The sequence below is a fragment of the Chionomys nivalis genome, chromosome 15 (assembly GCF_950005125.1).
Source record: "Chionomys nivalis chromosome 15, mChiNiv1.1, whole genome shotgun sequence".
Taxonomy (NCBI): domain Eukaryota; kingdom Metazoa; phylum Chordata; class Mammalia; order Rodentia; family Cricetidae; genus Chionomys; species Chionomys nivalis.
The window spans coordinates 40,763,082-40,780,172 of record NC_080100.1 but is presented as its reverse complement, the minus strand read 5'-3'; the positions used below and the strand labels follow the sequence as shown (position 1 = coordinate 40,780,172).

Below are 17,091 nucleotides of genomic sequence, written 5' to 3'. Positions count from 1 at the left end.
TCCTGTGGAACAAGAGACACTGCTACTCCTCCAGTGCTGACGCAGGAGAGGGCAGATCCCCCATTCCTTTTTCATACTATGTCTCAAACATCACAGGCCCACCACACTCAAGAGGTCGTCTATAAATTTTCTAATTATTGGGGATAAAACCTTAGGACAACATCTGGCAGCAACTACAGAGACCTATCCGCATCCTCACAGATAGTCCCACTGCCTCTGTCTCTACATGCAGGACCGAGTCCCACCACCACATACATGTGTGTTCTACACATCATGATGGTGTCATACAACGAAGTATACTTTCCTATCAGCTCACTTCACACATCCGATTCACTTAAGTCCCACCTCCCAAGAATGAGCATGTTTCTCAGGATGGTTACCACAAGTGCACGAATCCTTCACTGTGTGTAGGAAGGCAGTTTCATACTAGAAGGCTTTAGAATACTGAATACTTAATGAAGCTCTATTTAAGTCCAATAACATATGCTTATTGATATCAACAGTTAGTTCTTTCTTTCTAGCTTTTCCTCATCAAAGGTTCAACAACCTACTTATTAGTACCTTATACATTTCACCATTTCATGTGCTGTCTATTCTACATGGAACTCAGGGAAAACACTGGTACTAGTACCCAGTATTATGACTATATACGTGAACCAAGAGTCAGCTTTTCCTACGAGAATAATTTGTTTTCTGTGCTAATTTCAGGGGTCCTATGGTCCTATGGGTAGATTTTTGAACGTGTGTACACACACACACACACACACACATGCACACACACAAACACACACAAATACAGGCAGCCATTTCCTACCAATATGCAACCTGATAGGTAGCCAAGTCAATTCTCTAAAGGTAAAACAGTGGAAGGTGGGCTCTGTCTGTACCTGTTCTGTGTATTACCTGCGAGTGAGTGTATGGGCTGTGTTGCTAAAGCAGAAAAGGAAAGACAAGGAGACAAGGATTGAGAGACTAAAATCCGGCTGGGCATTTTTAAATAGTTATGAAGAGTTATTTGGATAAAATGTACAATTTACATTAAAATGCATGTGTCTCATAAGCTCAAGAGAGAAGCACAGATGAGTTCATTGCCTACCTGAACTATTTAGCCTTATACACAGATCATGCACTCAATAGTTCAATACAGAATTACAGTAAACTTTGAAAAGAAATGGAAATAACCTGGATAAATGGGAGCTAGCATTTTACATCTTTCAACAGGTATGCATCATACTAATGATTCACCTGCCAAATCCGGGCACCACACGGGCAGTTAGTTTATTAGCATGCACTTGTTATCATCTTTGCTTTTCCTGCATCTCTGAAATTGGTAACCAGGCTGTTGAGAGCCTTGGGGAACAGCTGAAGTAACGTGGTGTTTTCTGTGGAGCCGAAGACACTTGGGCTATTGTATGAGTCTGTACATAGAAGAACAGTCAAATACGAGAATGCTACACTAAGATCTACATGAGCCGAAGAATGGGAAGCAAGTTTCAATTAACGCAGAGTTTCATCTGCAGAGTTGTTAAAAAGGACCAGCTTTCTCTGAAAGAGGCTGAGTTCCCTGTCATGCATGTGACAAGCAGAGTCTAGATGTCTGTCTTCCTAGGTGACTGCTGAGGCTGTACACATGGTGACAGTGAAGGTACCTTATCCATCCTCTCTTACCCATCAGGACTTTGCATGTGAATGGGATTTCATCTAACAACTTGCTTTTAAAGTAATATGTGCTGATTCAGGCCTTGCTAGAGGACTGGCTTCTGAAGAAAGATGTCCAATTTTAAGTGACTATGGTGAAAACAGAGCCCAGCTCTACCAAAATAAAAAGAAAGGAAGAAAATAAACTTCAGAATTCATAGGACTGCCCCCACAAAGTTTCTAGGAATAGAACTATTGCTATTTAGGGTAGCTGTAAAGGCAGAAGGTAAAAGATGACGCTAAGTCGACAGCATGTTGAAAATGACTCTAAGTTTCCCCTCTAACTTTCTGAGAAGGTGATTTCTAGGCTAGGTTGAAACTCATGCTTTTTAATTGGGCATGTGTGTTGTTGTTTTCTATTACAGACAGGCATTCTTTTCCATGAGGGTATTCTTTGCTTTATATGGAACATGTTTGAACTTGCAGATCCAATCTAACACCTCCAGAACAACTAATCAACAAATAACAGTTCCCTGGGCTTTGCTGAGAGAGGGACGCATCTGTCGGACATACACCACAGACAACTGTACTTCAGGTGCATGTTGTGTTGTGGCCAACGAAATCAGGGTATAGGTTTCTAAATTCTAACATCTGGTTTTCAATTCTGTCACAAGTATAGGTAGGAAAAAATTCAATGTGGAGCTTTTTTATATATTTAATTGTCAGAATATTTTAATACAATTTCTCAGATGGTTTTTGTTTGCACAAATATATGTTACATGGAAACAGATACAGCATTTTGAATATCTCTCCCTCACACACGTATTTTACTGGTGTTTTGGGACTAACAATGTGACTGCAAACCATGTCAGGCGGACACTAATTAAATAGGAGGTATTGTCTGGAAGTGGAAGGCACCTCGGGAAAAAAATCTATGAATGTCATTTACCTCAGTGCAGCTAGACTTGATAAAGCTAGACTTCATAAAGCAAACTTTTGTTTTACATTTTACTGGTTATTTCCATTTCTTTTCTGAAAATATTATCAAATACACACACACACATGAAGTATATGCTTGTGAGAAGAAAGTGATTAAAAAGACATCTGTTTGCTCAGTATATACTATTTCATAAGTTATGATGGAACGCATCTCTATGAGCTGATTTTACGGCTGCATGAATTCAAAACAGTTGAACATGCTGTGGTTAGAAAATCTGTAAAAATGTCATATTTTCCCTCCCAAAACTAACATCTGGATCTATAGGAATGTTTATTTTTCCCAGAAGCTCCCTCTTCCATCTTTCTCTCTCTCCCTCTTCCTCTCTCCCCGAATTCAGAAACTCAGAGAAACGAAGCTAGAACACAGCTTCTGAGGGGACCGACTAACACAGCGCAGGTGACACAAGCCGCTGAGTTCTGTGAGACAGTGAGGAGATAATACCCAACGCGTCTAACATGAACCTGTTTTGTAGGCTCTTTTAATTAGGAAGACCCAATTCGCATGAAATTGCATGTGATTTCAGGTGAAAGTAATTAGGAATCAAGGATAAAAAAATTACATGAGAGGAAAATTTATGTCCTTAAATAATACAGTAAAAAGGTTAAAAGTTAACAACGTATGAATCATCTTAGTAGAGAACAAAAGAAAGGAGTAGGGCCAAAGGGAGTAAAGCAAAAGCTAAGCAGGAGATAAAAAGAGAGGAAGTAAAGAAACAGCAACTCGGTAAGAACTGATAGCAGGAACAAAACAACTGACAAATCCGGCAAGACTGGGACAAAAGCTATAGAGCAGGGCGTTTGTAAATAATAGGAACGCAAAGACAGCATTATCTACAGCCACTAGATAGAGTGAGATATAGTAAAATATTATAAACAATTTTATCACAACAAATTTGAAAACAGGAAAAAATGAACACATTCTCTAATGAAAAGGTAAAATCTTATAAATACAAATACAAAATTCTGAGATATTAACCAAATCTAGCAGTATGCAAAATGATCAAGCTAAATTTATCCCTAGAGCAGAGCAGGAGTTTAACACAAGAAAATTGATCAGAATCCACTAGAGGAGCGGATTGCAGAGACTGTGGAGTGAGAGCTGTGTGTGTCACGACAGGAGAAAACAGTCCCAGAATGAAAACTGCAGTCATAATTGTCAGCAAAGTAGGAAAGGTGAGATCATTCCTAGCAAAGGGTGCATGCTTCACTTGAAACGCCTAAGACTCCATGATAACTGTTTAAAATGTGTCCTCAAAAATCTGGGAGGTGCCAGCTTATCTTTTGTTGTTTGTTTTTGTTTAAAATCAGACAGAAGTTCCAGCTCATGAAGTTTGGCAAGAAAATAGAAAAAAGTATGTGCATTGATTTCAAGATGTTTTGTCATTACTAAAGACAATAATAATTGTCTTACTGAAAGCTCCCAATGACTTAGAAAATTTAGTCAAGTTGTTAGGTAGGAATACTCTTACAATCATCTATGTTTCTCTCAAACAGTTCAGAAGTAGTTTTAACACGCAATGATACTGTAAAATAGATACTGGGGGAAAGTGGATCATCACTTGAAAAGAAGATCTGAACTCTTTGCAAATATACTATAAGAGGTTTCTTTGGAATAAAGCTTAACAGGAAAGCTAAAAATCAATAATATAAACAGAGAGAAAAACCTAAGTGTTTTTTTTTTTGTTTTTTTTTTGTGATCTTGGCATGAGAAAGATATTTTAAAATTAAAAAACTATCCACCCTTCCTATATCCCAACCATCCCATTCCCCCAAGCTCCTCCCATCCTCCCCTTCTCACGTTTCTCACCCATTTCCCCTTTGCCCCATGCTACCTCACCCGCAAGTTCCCAGTTTTTGCCGGGCAATCTTGTCTATAGGAAGGGTGGATACGGGAGCAGTGAAGTATATATCCTAACTAAGGGAGCCATCTTAGGGTTGGCAAGAGACTTGACTCTAGAGGGTCTCGCAGGTGTCCAGGGAGATGTCCCCAGCTGGTACCTTGGGCAACTGAGGAGAGGGAACCTGAAATGACCCTATCCTATACTGATGAATATCTTGCATATCACCTTAGAACCTTCATCTGGCGATGGATCGAGATAGAGACAGAGACCCAATTTGGAGCAACGGTCTGAGCTCTTAAGGTCCAAATGAGGAGCAGAAGGAGGAAGAACATGAGCAAGGAAGTCAGGACCACGAGGGGTGTACCCACCCACTGTGACAGTGGAACTGATCTATTGGGAGTCCACCAAGGCCAGCTGGTCTGGGACTGAATAAGCATGGGTTGAAACTGGACTCTCTGAACATGGCGGACAATGAAGGCTGATGAGAAGCCAAGGACAATGGCACTAGGTTTCGATCCTAATACATGAACTGGCTTTGTGGGAGCTTAGCCTGTTTGGTCGCTCACCTTCCTGGACCTAGATAGAAGTGGGAGGACCTTGGTCTTCCTGCAGGGCAGGGAATTTGTACTGCGCTTCAGTATCGAGAGGGAGGGGGAATGGAGTGGGGGGAGAAGAGGGGTGGGGATAGGGGGAGGGGAGTGGGGGGAGGGGGCAATATGTGTGAGGAGGGGGAGGGAAATGGGAAACGGGGAGCAGGTGGAAATTTTAATTAAAAAGGAATAAAAATAAATAAATAAATAAAAATTAAAAAAAACCTATAGTATAAAGGAGGGTTACTAATACAACTTTTTATATAGATGATAAAAGGGGTAATAAATTTGTAGTGTCTATATTCAATGAGGAATATTAACATCAATAGCAAGTAAAATGTAAAATAAAAAGCATAACAAATCCTAGAAAATCCCTGATTAGAAAGGCAAGCAAAACAGCTGTAAAGAGACACCCAAAAGATGAGCGTACATGTTAACAGGTCTCAAACTGTGAGGGATTGTAAAACACAAACGCCAGTAACAAGCAGGCTGCATCTGCCAACAGCTGTCATATGTCACAGTCCTGGGCTCTTCCACATGCTAACAGGAACTGACCAGCCTGGCCATTTGGGAGGACTGCAGCATAGTTTGCACAGGCCGGTTTGAACTCTATGATCCAGACTGCTGCTCCTGAGCCTACACACCAGCAAAGATGCTCAGGCTCTACAGTAAAACATTCAGGCGAGTGTTATTTGTAGTGTCAGCAGGCTGGGAGTGCTAAGATTCCAGTGGGTGAACACACACAATCTGACAGATGTACACTTTAGCAGAGTCCTAGCAAGAAGTCACACATTAGAAACCACACCAGGCAGGACCTAAACATCGAGGGAAACGTGTAAAGAAATATCCTTTCTGTGTATGAAAAGTAAGTACTATTCTTTATATAAGACTATAGTCCAATGAGGGGGCACATACTTCCACTTAGGACCTGAGAAAGCCTTTAAAAAAAGTTCCCCAAACACAAGCACAGAGCCAGACACAGCTTTCCAGTCCCACAGTCTCTCAGGCCAGCTTTGGGGTACAGAGACCTGGCTTCCCGTCACTGCCTACAGGCTGAAGCCGGGCGCCAGCGGTTTGCACTAAGCTGAGTCATGTGCCGGCTGACACGGCAGTTTAAGCAGTTTAAGATTTGTCTCGGACCCTGTCTCGAAAATCAAAAAAAAAAAAAAAAAAAGAAAGAAAGAAAAAGATTCATCTCGGGCGGTCAGAGAACACTGCAGGCACTCAGTAAGGCCAGGTTCAGACATAAAAGACCTCTAAAAAGGCACAGATGCTTAAAAATGTGCTTAGATGCTAATGAAAGAAAAGAAAATTGGAATAGACAGTCATAGGAACATAGTTTAAAAATAGTCTTTAAAGACAGAGTAAAGTAATATAAAAAATGAGCCACGTGAAGATGAGAAATACACAGGGCGTCTGGATTCTGTATGGTACTTCGTTGACTTTGAATTTTCTAACTGTTAATGTACAAAACACAACAGCTGCTGAGAGACACTGGGTTATGGAAACCGTTAAATTAAACCAACCTATACATTTTTAAGAATTTCTTAACTTCAAAATGGGAGTCAGAAAACATGTTGTGTAGAGGGAGAGGTTATGCCTTTGTTTCTACAGGAATCAAAAGGTTAAGGCTCTCTTCAAAATTAATAAAGACCAGAATTGATCAGGGAACACCTCCGGAGGAGCTTGGCTGCAGAAATGAGGGAAAAAGTCAAGAAAGACTCAGGACGTGGCATATATGCTGGTCCCTCTACATGGGAACAGCTCTGAGACCGAATGAGACATGAAATCTTGTTGACCACAGAGTCCCCATAACGTAGTATTACATGCCATCCTTTCATATGGTATAGAGATTTACATTACAGCTTGATTACCTAGTCAAAACACAGTTGCAAAGTTGACAGATGCCTTTTACCTGCTTAAATATAAAACCAAAAACCCTCTTTAACTACACATTTGATACTTTTGTGAATGCAGATATATGTGGTATCTTTAAAAGATTGTGTGTTTTCAGAAAGAAACAAAAAGGCCAGCCATCAGTGAAGACAAGTAGACTAGGTAAACCAGCCTCTCAGAATGGCTCTGTTGCAATTTCCTCAAAATTCTGCATCCAGAACAACTTCAAAGCTGCTAGCTGAGATGGTCCAGCCCCACAGACTATCCTGTGAGAGCTTCAGTTAAGCCCTGCATTTTCCCATCGAACTGAGCCTGGACAACAGCTAGCTCTCTCAGGACTTGACCATGATATTCCCAATTCTCTCAGGTTTCCCAAAGATGCCATAGCCCCAAGATAACAGGAACTACAGCCTGAGGCAGGAGAATTCCTAGTTTAAGGCCAGCTTGAACTAACTAGATATACGGTCTCAAAAAATAATAACAACAAAAAAATATGTTGGGCAGGTAGAAAGTAGATTATAAGGGGATCCTTTGTAGGACAGAAGCTAAGTTAAGAAATTTTCCTGTCATTGCTGGATTAATGTGGTTGAGTTTATGTAGCTCTTCCAGGTCCCTAGAGAACAGGGTTCTCATACCTGGGCTTTCCCTTATGACATCATAAATGGTAAATACAGGGCTGGGGAGACAACTCTGTGGGCAAAATGATTGCTGTGAAAGCATGGGAGACTGAGTGGGAACCCCCAGCACCCAGGTGGAAGCCAGGTCCAGCAGCATGGATGCCAAGGTCCAGCAGCATGGATGCCCAGGTCCAGCAGCATGGATGCCCAGGTCCAGCAGCATGGATCCCCAGCACCCAGGTGGAAGCCAGGTCCAGCAGCATGGATGCCAAGGTCCAGCAGCATGGATGCCCAGATCCAGCAGCATGGATCCCCAGCACCCAGGTGGAAGCCAGGTCCAGCAGCATGGATGCCAAGGTCCAGCAGCATGGATGCCCAGGTCCAGCAGCATGGATGCCCAGGTCCAGCAGCATGGATCCCCAGCACCCAGGTGGAAGCCAGGTCCAGCAGCATGGATGCCAAGGTCCAGCAGCATGGATGCCCAGGTCCAGCAGCATGGATCCCCAGCACCCAGGTGGAAGCCAGGTCCAGCAGCATGGATGCCAAGGTCCAGCAGCATGGATGCCAAGGTCCAGCAGCATGGATGCCCAGGTCCAGCAGCATGGATCCCCAGCACCCAGGTGGAAGCCAGGTCCAGCAGCATGGATTCCTAGCACCCAGGTGGAAGCCAGGTCCAGCAGCATGCGTTTCATCTCCAGCGCTGGAGGGAGGGGAAAGACAGATCCCAGGCAAGCCAGACTACCCAAAACAGCAAGTTCAAGGCTCACTGAGAGACGCTGGCTCCAAAAAAAGAGAGAGGAAGACGCTTGACATTGACCTCCACTTGCATATAAGCACGGGTGAGTGTATCTGCACACACAGGTGCATACACATGCATACCTCTACACACACACAAACAGTAAATAACAAAACTGAACAGCTGTTCATCTTCTGACAAATAACAGTCTTATAAAAGATGAAATTATATTTAATGTCTACATGATATGGCCACACATACATACACACACCTCAAAACTGAAGTAGAGGTCAGAGATTGCCTTGCATTTTGATAGTTGTTGACTTAGTGCCATTAGCTATAAATTTATAATGTGCTGTCACATTAGCTTATTTGATCTTTATCATGCCCATATCCATTAGGTACAGTACATACATCAAACTATCATTTACAGACCCGAAAAGGCGTGGAAAGAGGTTTACATGGCATCCCTGAAGTCCTGAAGTTACGTAGACCTGACCCCAGGAACTGGTATTCCCAGAGTATGGTGCATCTCTGTGAAACTCTATGCATATGGCACTGTCCCTTCCTCCTTTTCCTAATCTTAAGGTGCAATCGCAAGATATCAAAACTAGATTAATTTAGTGTATATTAATAAGTGAATTATTAATCTTCATCTAGGGTGCTGTGCTTTTACCAAGTACAGCGTTTGTCAAACTAGGTACTTGTTGAGAAGTCAATTTGTTTTCAATTACTTAAATTTTAGTGGATAGGTAAAACATAAAAATTATACGCATTAATGGGGTGCCATGTTATATAATATTTAAATCAACTTAAACATATTTCACTTCAAATATTTGTCATTCTTTTATGGTAAAAGCATGTAAAATTCTTTCTTGTACGTCACTGAAATATATAATGCTCTGTTGTTCCTATTGGCACCCCCTGGGCTACCGTGCACTACAACTTCTTGGTCTAGAGCTGTAAGACTCAGCCTCATTGAAACCTTTCTCCACCACTATCCACAGGCACAGTGAATTCAATCACAGTGTCTTTCCAAGTTACTTTTTACATATAATATTCCTTTTCTTCATATGTACTTGTAGCTTTCTTTCAGCAAAGAGATGATCACCAAAATTCTTGAAAGCGACTAATGCAGAAACAGAGCTCAGGCAATACTTTAGTCAGGAAGCAGCCATGAACCTGTGCAGACACACCCAGGCATTGCTTGGTCTGGGCTGGCTTTCTTACCTCCAAAGAGATGGAATCCTTTCTTACAGCTTGGCAGGGGCCACTTGGCAGAACTGGATTTCTGAAAGCTTTGTTTTATTTTCAAATATTCCTTGGTGAAGAAGGTCTTTGTGGCATTGTTCAGTTCTGAAGTAAAAGGAAAGAAAAGAGCGTTCTAAGAATTCATCTGGATAAAATGGCAAGAATGTGATAGATTACCATAGGATTTTGATAATAAATTCGGATCTCTTTGAGTCTGTAAATATAGAAATGTATTTAACTTTTAAAAATCTCAAATATGTCACCCAGATTTCTATTTAATGCAGCTTTGAAACTATGCTCACATACAGAATGTGTGTTTACTGAGAAGCATTTGCAACAGGAACCATGCCAAGCAATGAGATGGTGGTGGCATACTGCAGTTTGTTGTCAAGAGGACTGCAGACAAAAGGACAGAAATAGACAAGTTTCGGGAAAGAACCAAGTCTCATCACTTTGGTAACAGTATAGCCAGAGCATAACCAGGGCTCAGGGGTGAGAGCAAAAAGAAAATCCATTTCAAATCTTTTTATTTCATAATGTGCTTAATTCTTTGGAAAGAGGTATTGGGCATTTGCAGTGTGTACTGCTGCAAATCAGAGCGACCTTTAAAAAATGTAAAAACGCATTCTCAGTATTTCAGAAGCTTTGCTAATGAGTTAAAAAGGGGAATATTTATTTGCAGTACCCACAGGCCAACCAGAGGCTATACATGCTCTTCCCTTCAAACAGTAGACAGTCTGAGAGTCACAGAGCCACACAAGGGCAGACAGTCATAGCCAGAGTCTGACTTTCCTACGCAGGAGCTCTCCTTGGAGAGGGCAGTGCTGGGCTGATGGCTACAGTGAGAAACAACTGGCATCTCCATCAAACCTGCTTTTACTTTCATCCCCAAATGAGGCCGCGTAGCACCTGGCCTGGCTTTAGTTTCTTTCCTACCTCTGTTTCTGAGCCTCAGCCTATTCGAATTGCACGTCATAATCTCTGTTTTCACTTAACACTGCCTTAGGTTGATTCTCAAGAAAGTAAATAAATAAATAAATAAATAAATAAATAAATTGCAATCTGACATTAACCACTAAAGGGACAGTGTAAGAGAAAAATTAGGTAAGTGAGGCTATGTGTGAAAGAGCCAACTCCAGTCCCATTCCTGGAGCTATACCTGTTGGGTCAATAATTCAAGTACATGAGTTACAAAAAAAGGGAATTTTTAGCCTGCTTATGTAAGCTGGGCTTGTTCTGGCTTCTGCATTCTTTGTCCCTTAAGTGTTGAAACACTTCAGTGCTTGCAGGGTAGACAGACTTGGGCGGTCTTCTGCAGAAATGCACAGACGATTTTACAAGGCCCACTCTGTCCACTGCCAACAAACAGTCCCTTCAGTCAAGACAACTATCTCCTGGCTAAGAGAAACCATCACCATCTCACACCCTCGGGGCCCTTCACAATCCTGCAAAGGAGAACAGAGTCATGGAATGACTGGTAACATCACCTCCCCCCAGGACTAATGATTTTAATTTGTCTAATTTAATTTGCATAATCAAGAATCTTTTAGGTGATACTGTTTTGGCCATTATGAAAAATGACACAACATTCTAAAATGCTCTTATAAATAGACCAAGGTGGTGAGGTAATGAAGATGTCCTGCTAGAGTCAAAATAAACAAAACAAAAACAGCGTGTAACTCAAGAATTCTTATCATTCCTCCCTCTTCCTCCTGGGAATACTGTAACCAAATTCTAAAATGGTGATGCAGTAAACAGAGACACCATCACACACTCTCTTTTATTTGAAAACGTACTTGGAAATATAATTGAACTCTGGTAAAACAGACTTAAGAAATGTAAAAGCCAGCCAGAAGCTTTTTTTTTTTTTTTTTTCTGGGAGAAGACGTGAAAAGTAACATCAACAATGGTGCCTGTACTTCTCTTCTGGGCTTTACGGAACTCAACAGTGTGCTCTTCAAAAAGCAACGTAGTGAAATACTTAGATAACACATTCAGGGTAAACACGGTTGGAGCAATTTTAATTTACCAGCTATATGGCAATTGTCCCTGTGCGTGCACCAGCATGCCTACGGCATGATTTAGTGAGACTGATCATTTGGGTGATTCTCTTCGCTACGATTGATCAGAAAGACATGTGGACAAGAGAAGATCAGGAAAGTATGACTGCAAGTACTGCTGGGCCAAGTAAGAGCTGGGCGTTTGCTTTTTAACTGTGAGGCTTTCTATCAGTTGCTGAGCTGCTTTTAATGCCCACTTCCCACCTAATTGCCAGCAAAAATGTGGTCTGTGATCCGCTATGTGCCTGGTACTTTGATGATGTATTTAGGGATAGAGATTAATTGAATCTCATTCTGTCTAAAGGGTATTATGTTAGATCTATGCTTTCTAAATTCCTGGCTAGGTGTCAAAATCACTAAGACGCTGCTAAAAAGGCACATCCATCCCGAAAGTGTGGGCCAGCGCTGCTGCTTATGTGCGCTCTAGGTCTGTTCTCTCCAACAAAGCCCTTTGAAGGATTTTGATTCACAGCTAGAGTTGATTGGCAGCTACTGGGTGAAATGACCTTAAGTCCTTTTTGGTTGTAATACTATTTAGATGTATTAAACCTTATCTTAAGGCAGAGGTTCACAGCGGAGCACTAGGCTGAGCTCCCAAAATCCAGTTGAAGAGTAGGAAGAGTGAGAATATGAGCAAAGAGGTCAAGTCCGTGATGGGGACACCCACTGACACAGCTTACCTTAGCTAATGGGAGCCCACCATTTCTGACTTGACAGCGAGGGAACCAGCACAGGATCAAACTAGGCCCTCTGAAAGTGGGTGACAGTTGTATGGCTGGGGCAGGCTGTGGGGCCCCTGGCAGTGAGACCAGGATTTATCCCTACTGCTTGTATTGGCTTTTTGGAGCCCATTTGAGGGATACCTTGCTCAGACTAGATATAGTGGGGAGGACCTTAGTCCCGCCTCAAAACAATGTGCTAGACTTTGTTGATGTCCCATGGGAAGCCTTACCCTCTCTGAGGAGTGGATTGGAGGTGGGAGGAGGAAGGAGGAAGGGAGGGACTGGGATTGGTATGTAAAATGAGAAAAGACAGGGTTTTTTTTTTTTTTAAATAAAATTTTAAAAATTACACCAAAAAAAACAAACCAAACCAAACCAAACCAAAACCTTATCTTACACTTCTATAAACATGAGTAGTATCCTTCCTTACCCAGGGAAGATAGTCTCGTGTGTGTGTGTGTGTGTTATTTCATCTCAGTGGCATTTAGGCTCGAAAAATCAGGCATCAGCAACAAATAGAGCATCCACCATTACATTTCCTAAAATAGCCTGCAAGAAACACCAAGAACAAGCGGGAGCCAGGAGAGGTGACAAACCATCTGTGTCTCTTTCAGCTGCTACTACCTATTAGAAGCACATGCTTCTCTGTTTTCAGTTATTTAGAATTACATTTTATTTATTGTGTGCATTTCAGAGGGGTGTGATGCATTTATCTAAGTTATTCTAATATCAATAAAAACTCGAGAGTCAGATATTGGCATAAGAACCTGAAAGATCCAAAGACTGGTGGAGGAGCAGTCAGCTGACCCTAACTCTCCAGGCTCACCAGATGGAAAGGGATGAGAGTTTCTCTAAACCCCTCCCTCTATCTTCCTGTGCCCCCCATCTGCATCCTCTGAAACCTCTGTGGCTCATTATGTTCAGCCAATCACTGACTCCGTCCTCTGATTCAAGGTAAAATTTATTAACAACCTCAAGTGTCAGTGCGAACAAATCCTGCAACAGCGGTACATACATGCTACACAGCTTGGCTGTGAGGTTTAGGAGTAGGCTCTCTTCTCCTCCTTCATGCTTCCTGGAGACTGTACTCAAGTCATCAGTCTTGGTGATCAGGGCCTTTACCAGACGAACCATCTTGATAGCCCAGGGTATGGGCTGCTTATTATGAAGTATACTAGAACTTGCTAGGTATAATCAATATTCCATGTTATTGAATGTGTTAGAAAATATTTAAATCTGCGACCCTGTTCTGATGATACACTTAGCTAAATGTGGTGGTAATAACAGTGGAAACTGTAGCATCTTTATGTGATGATTTCATATAAAAAAAAGGTAACTAATTACTCAGGGCTGGGAAGATAGCTCGGCAGGTGATGTACTTCCCATGTGTGGGGTCTGAATGAGAATGGCTCCTATAGGCTTATATATTTGAGTGAGTCCTCAGTGTATGGAATTGTTTGGGAAGGACTAAAAAGTGTGGCACTGTTGGAGGAGGCGTGTCACTGGGGGTGGGCTCGGGTTTCAAAGCCTATACTGTTCTCAGCTCTCTGCCTCAGGAATGTGGATCAAGAGTTAAGCTCCTAGCTTTTGCTCCAGTGCCATGCCTGGCTGCTGCCATGCCCCCCACCATGATGGTCATAGATTCTAACCTTCTGAAATTGCAGGCTTCAAACAAACTCTTTCTTGCAGAAGTTGCCTTGGTCATAAGTTAAATTTTCTGGCAACAGTACCAAAATGGCAGCATCTTAATGTGATGTTTTCATAGAAAACAAAGTAATTACTACTGGGTAGACTTGTCTGGCCTAGAATTTGATGTAAAGGCCAGGCTGGGATCACACTCACAAAGGCCTGCTACCTGCTGAGTGCCATATAGTCAGCTTTTCGCTTTGATTTCAGCGTTGGGCTTGATATTTGGTAAATTTATGTTTGCACACTTCATTATCGTTAAGCAGATATTTGTTAAGCATATTTCTAGCATCCTGCTAACTGTAGAAAGGAAAGCTACACAACCAGCATGGAGCCTGTATTCAACTGTATGTATCAAGTAAAAGGCAATCTTAATGCTATGAGCAGAGGGTTCTCATGGTTAATTCAGTGTAGTGCCCTGGAATAGTATTAAGAAATGGAAGAGGGTAAGATTATAAACACAAGGCAGAGTCTATTAGATAGACCCAGTAGTATTAGACTCTTAATTTAAAATGCTGAAAGATATGTGTCCAGGTATTTCATTCAGATTATTAATGTCCTTGTTATCTCATTTCTCTTTCTCATTATTACAAAACACTTTCCCCCATAATTAATGTCTTAGTTTTATATTTTTTGATAAATGATTCTTAATTTTTTTCCAGGAATATCAAGCACAAAAGAACATCTGAAAGGGACACATGTAAAAGTTGTGACAGTAATAAGCTACTTCTCCCAGAGTTTGGGATTATATGATTGTGGGTTCAGAAGCTTCTGTGCATGTTATATATTACTCATAGACATTATTTGATCCCAGATTAACGTAAAGACTATAGATTTCTATGTATGTTCATGTATGAACTATGCAATACTACACATTTGCAAGGACTAAACAAGAGATGGACTTAGACTCCCAGTGAGTGGCTACTGGTGTAAGAAGCAGACTCTAAGGAAATAATTCTCTGCAGCTGCTACTGATTCCTTGTTACTCAATTTGCTTTTGGTTTTCAAAGACCATAAGCGGTGGTCTTCAACCTGTGGATCACCATGCCTTTAGGGGCTGCAGACAGATATCCTGCATAACATTACGATTTTTAACAGTAGCAAAATTATAATTATGAAGTAGCAACTAAATATTTTATAGTGGTCACCACAATATGAGGAACTGTATTAAAGGGTCGTAGCATTAAGAGGGCTGAGAATCACTGCCTTATGGAGTGTTCTTGGAATGTTTTCTACTTCTTTCTGGGGCATAGAATCCAAATAGTTTTCCCTGTACTGTTTAACAGTGGAAAGAGTAAGGTTGAGTTAAGTTGTCAAGCACATCTGAGACGCACAGGAATGGGGAAGGGCTAACATGTTTGACATTAAGACACACTTTGTTGTAAAGCAATGAAAATCACAAACTGTTGCCACGCTATTTCAGGCTTCAGGGCAATAATTATTCACACCTCTTAAGAAGGGTGAGAAAGTTCCATTTGAAACTGGATTCTAACACTCCTACTGAAATGCATTTTGTATACATTCAAGACACTTCAAAATGTTCAGTGTGAACAAGGCAGAGAAAGCTGGGTCTGTTGTTAGGTCTAAATTTAATGGAAAGCTACCATTTTCAATCACAGAAATATACAAGGTAAGATAGAACAGTTTGATCAGGGGGCCAGTCCTTTAGGCTCGGGAGTTCTTACTAGGTGGTAACTGAAGCTCTGCCACCAGCTGGGAATCCTAAGGGACTTGCAGGCTGGGAAAAAATCCAACCAGGACGCTTGTTAAATTCTGACAAATCTTACCTACGCATACTGCATGCTTGCCAAGTAACTGTGAATCTGATTTTCATACCTGTCCTTGTGACCCATTCATTCACAGTTATGGAGGGAAGGACCATCCTGCAGCTAAATAATTTAGCCCAAAGAGATGCAAAACAGGGAACAAAAACAAGCCCAACCTAGTTTAGCTGTCATTTTGTCATCATGGAGCTATAGAGTCTCATCTTAGTCATCACTGAGAGCAGCTCATGCTTAGTGTACTTTTAATATTGAGGAGCTCCTGTGCTGGGCAAGATAAACTTTTGTTGAAATTTTGCTCAGCTTGATTACATTTTTCCCTTCAGCATTTGGCACCAAAATGTTTGTATCATATAATATAATTAAATGTAATGCTGTGCCAAAACAAAGGAAGAGTTATGATGATGATATTTTAACCTTTTAGTTAATAGGTTAAAGGAGAAAGACTTTTATTTTCTTTCTTAATTTTTTACTAAACTATTTTTAAATTTAAATATATTTTGATCATAGTCTTTTCCTTCCCTACCACCCAACTTTTAGCTTTCTCAGAAACAAACACAAAAACCCCAGAAACCAAGTACAGTAACAATACCACATTAAACTACGAAAATAAAATACCACCCAAAACAAAACAAACCCTCCAAACTGTAACCAAATAAAACACACAAAAAAACCTGTGGAGTCTATTATGTGTTGGTCAACTACTCCTGAACATGAGACCTGCTCTGGAGTGGCTGGCATACCCAGTATCACTGGAGAAAATGGATTTTCTCTCTCCCAGCAGGTATAAATGACAGTTTTGTGCTTAATATTTACCCTAGTGGCTAGGTTTTCTGTTCATTTAAAATACAACAAAATAAAATACAATGGGCTAAAATAAAAACTATTACACTGAAGTTGAACAAGACAAACCAAGAGAAGGAAAAAAGTGCAAGAAAAAGCCTGAGTCAGAGACCCACTCTTTGGCAAACTCAGGAATCTCATAAAAACACTAAATTGGAAGTCAAAATATAAACAAAGATGACCTGGTGCAGACCCGTGCAGGCCCTGTTCATGCTGCCGCAGTCTCTGTGAGTTCATATAAGCACTGCTCATGTTGATTTAGAGGGCCTTGTTTTCTTGGTGTCCTCCATCCCCTTTAAGTCTTAAGCATTCTCCCCTCCTCTTTGGAGTGGTTCCCTGAGCCTGGAGGGGAGGGATTTAATGGTCACATCCCATGTAGGTCTGAGTGTTCCAAGGTCTCTCCCTCTCTGCATAATGTTTGGCTATGGGGC

The 17,091-nt window shown here is 41.2% G+C and overlaps 1 protein-coding gene across 1 annotated transcript in view; it reads right to left on the bottom strand.

Annotated features, from left to right (window-relative positions):
• Rnf180 (ring finger protein 180) overlaps nt 1-17,091 on the bottom strand; it is a 150,310-nt gene that overhangs the window by 24,327 nt on the left and 108,892 nt on the right. Inside the window, exon 7 of the mRNA XM_057789736.1 lies at nt 9,548-9,673. Within this exon, the coding sequence (XP_057645719.1) occupies nt 9,548-9,673 (126 nt within the window). The remainder of the gene's footprint in view (nt 1-9,547; nt 9,674-17,091) is intronic.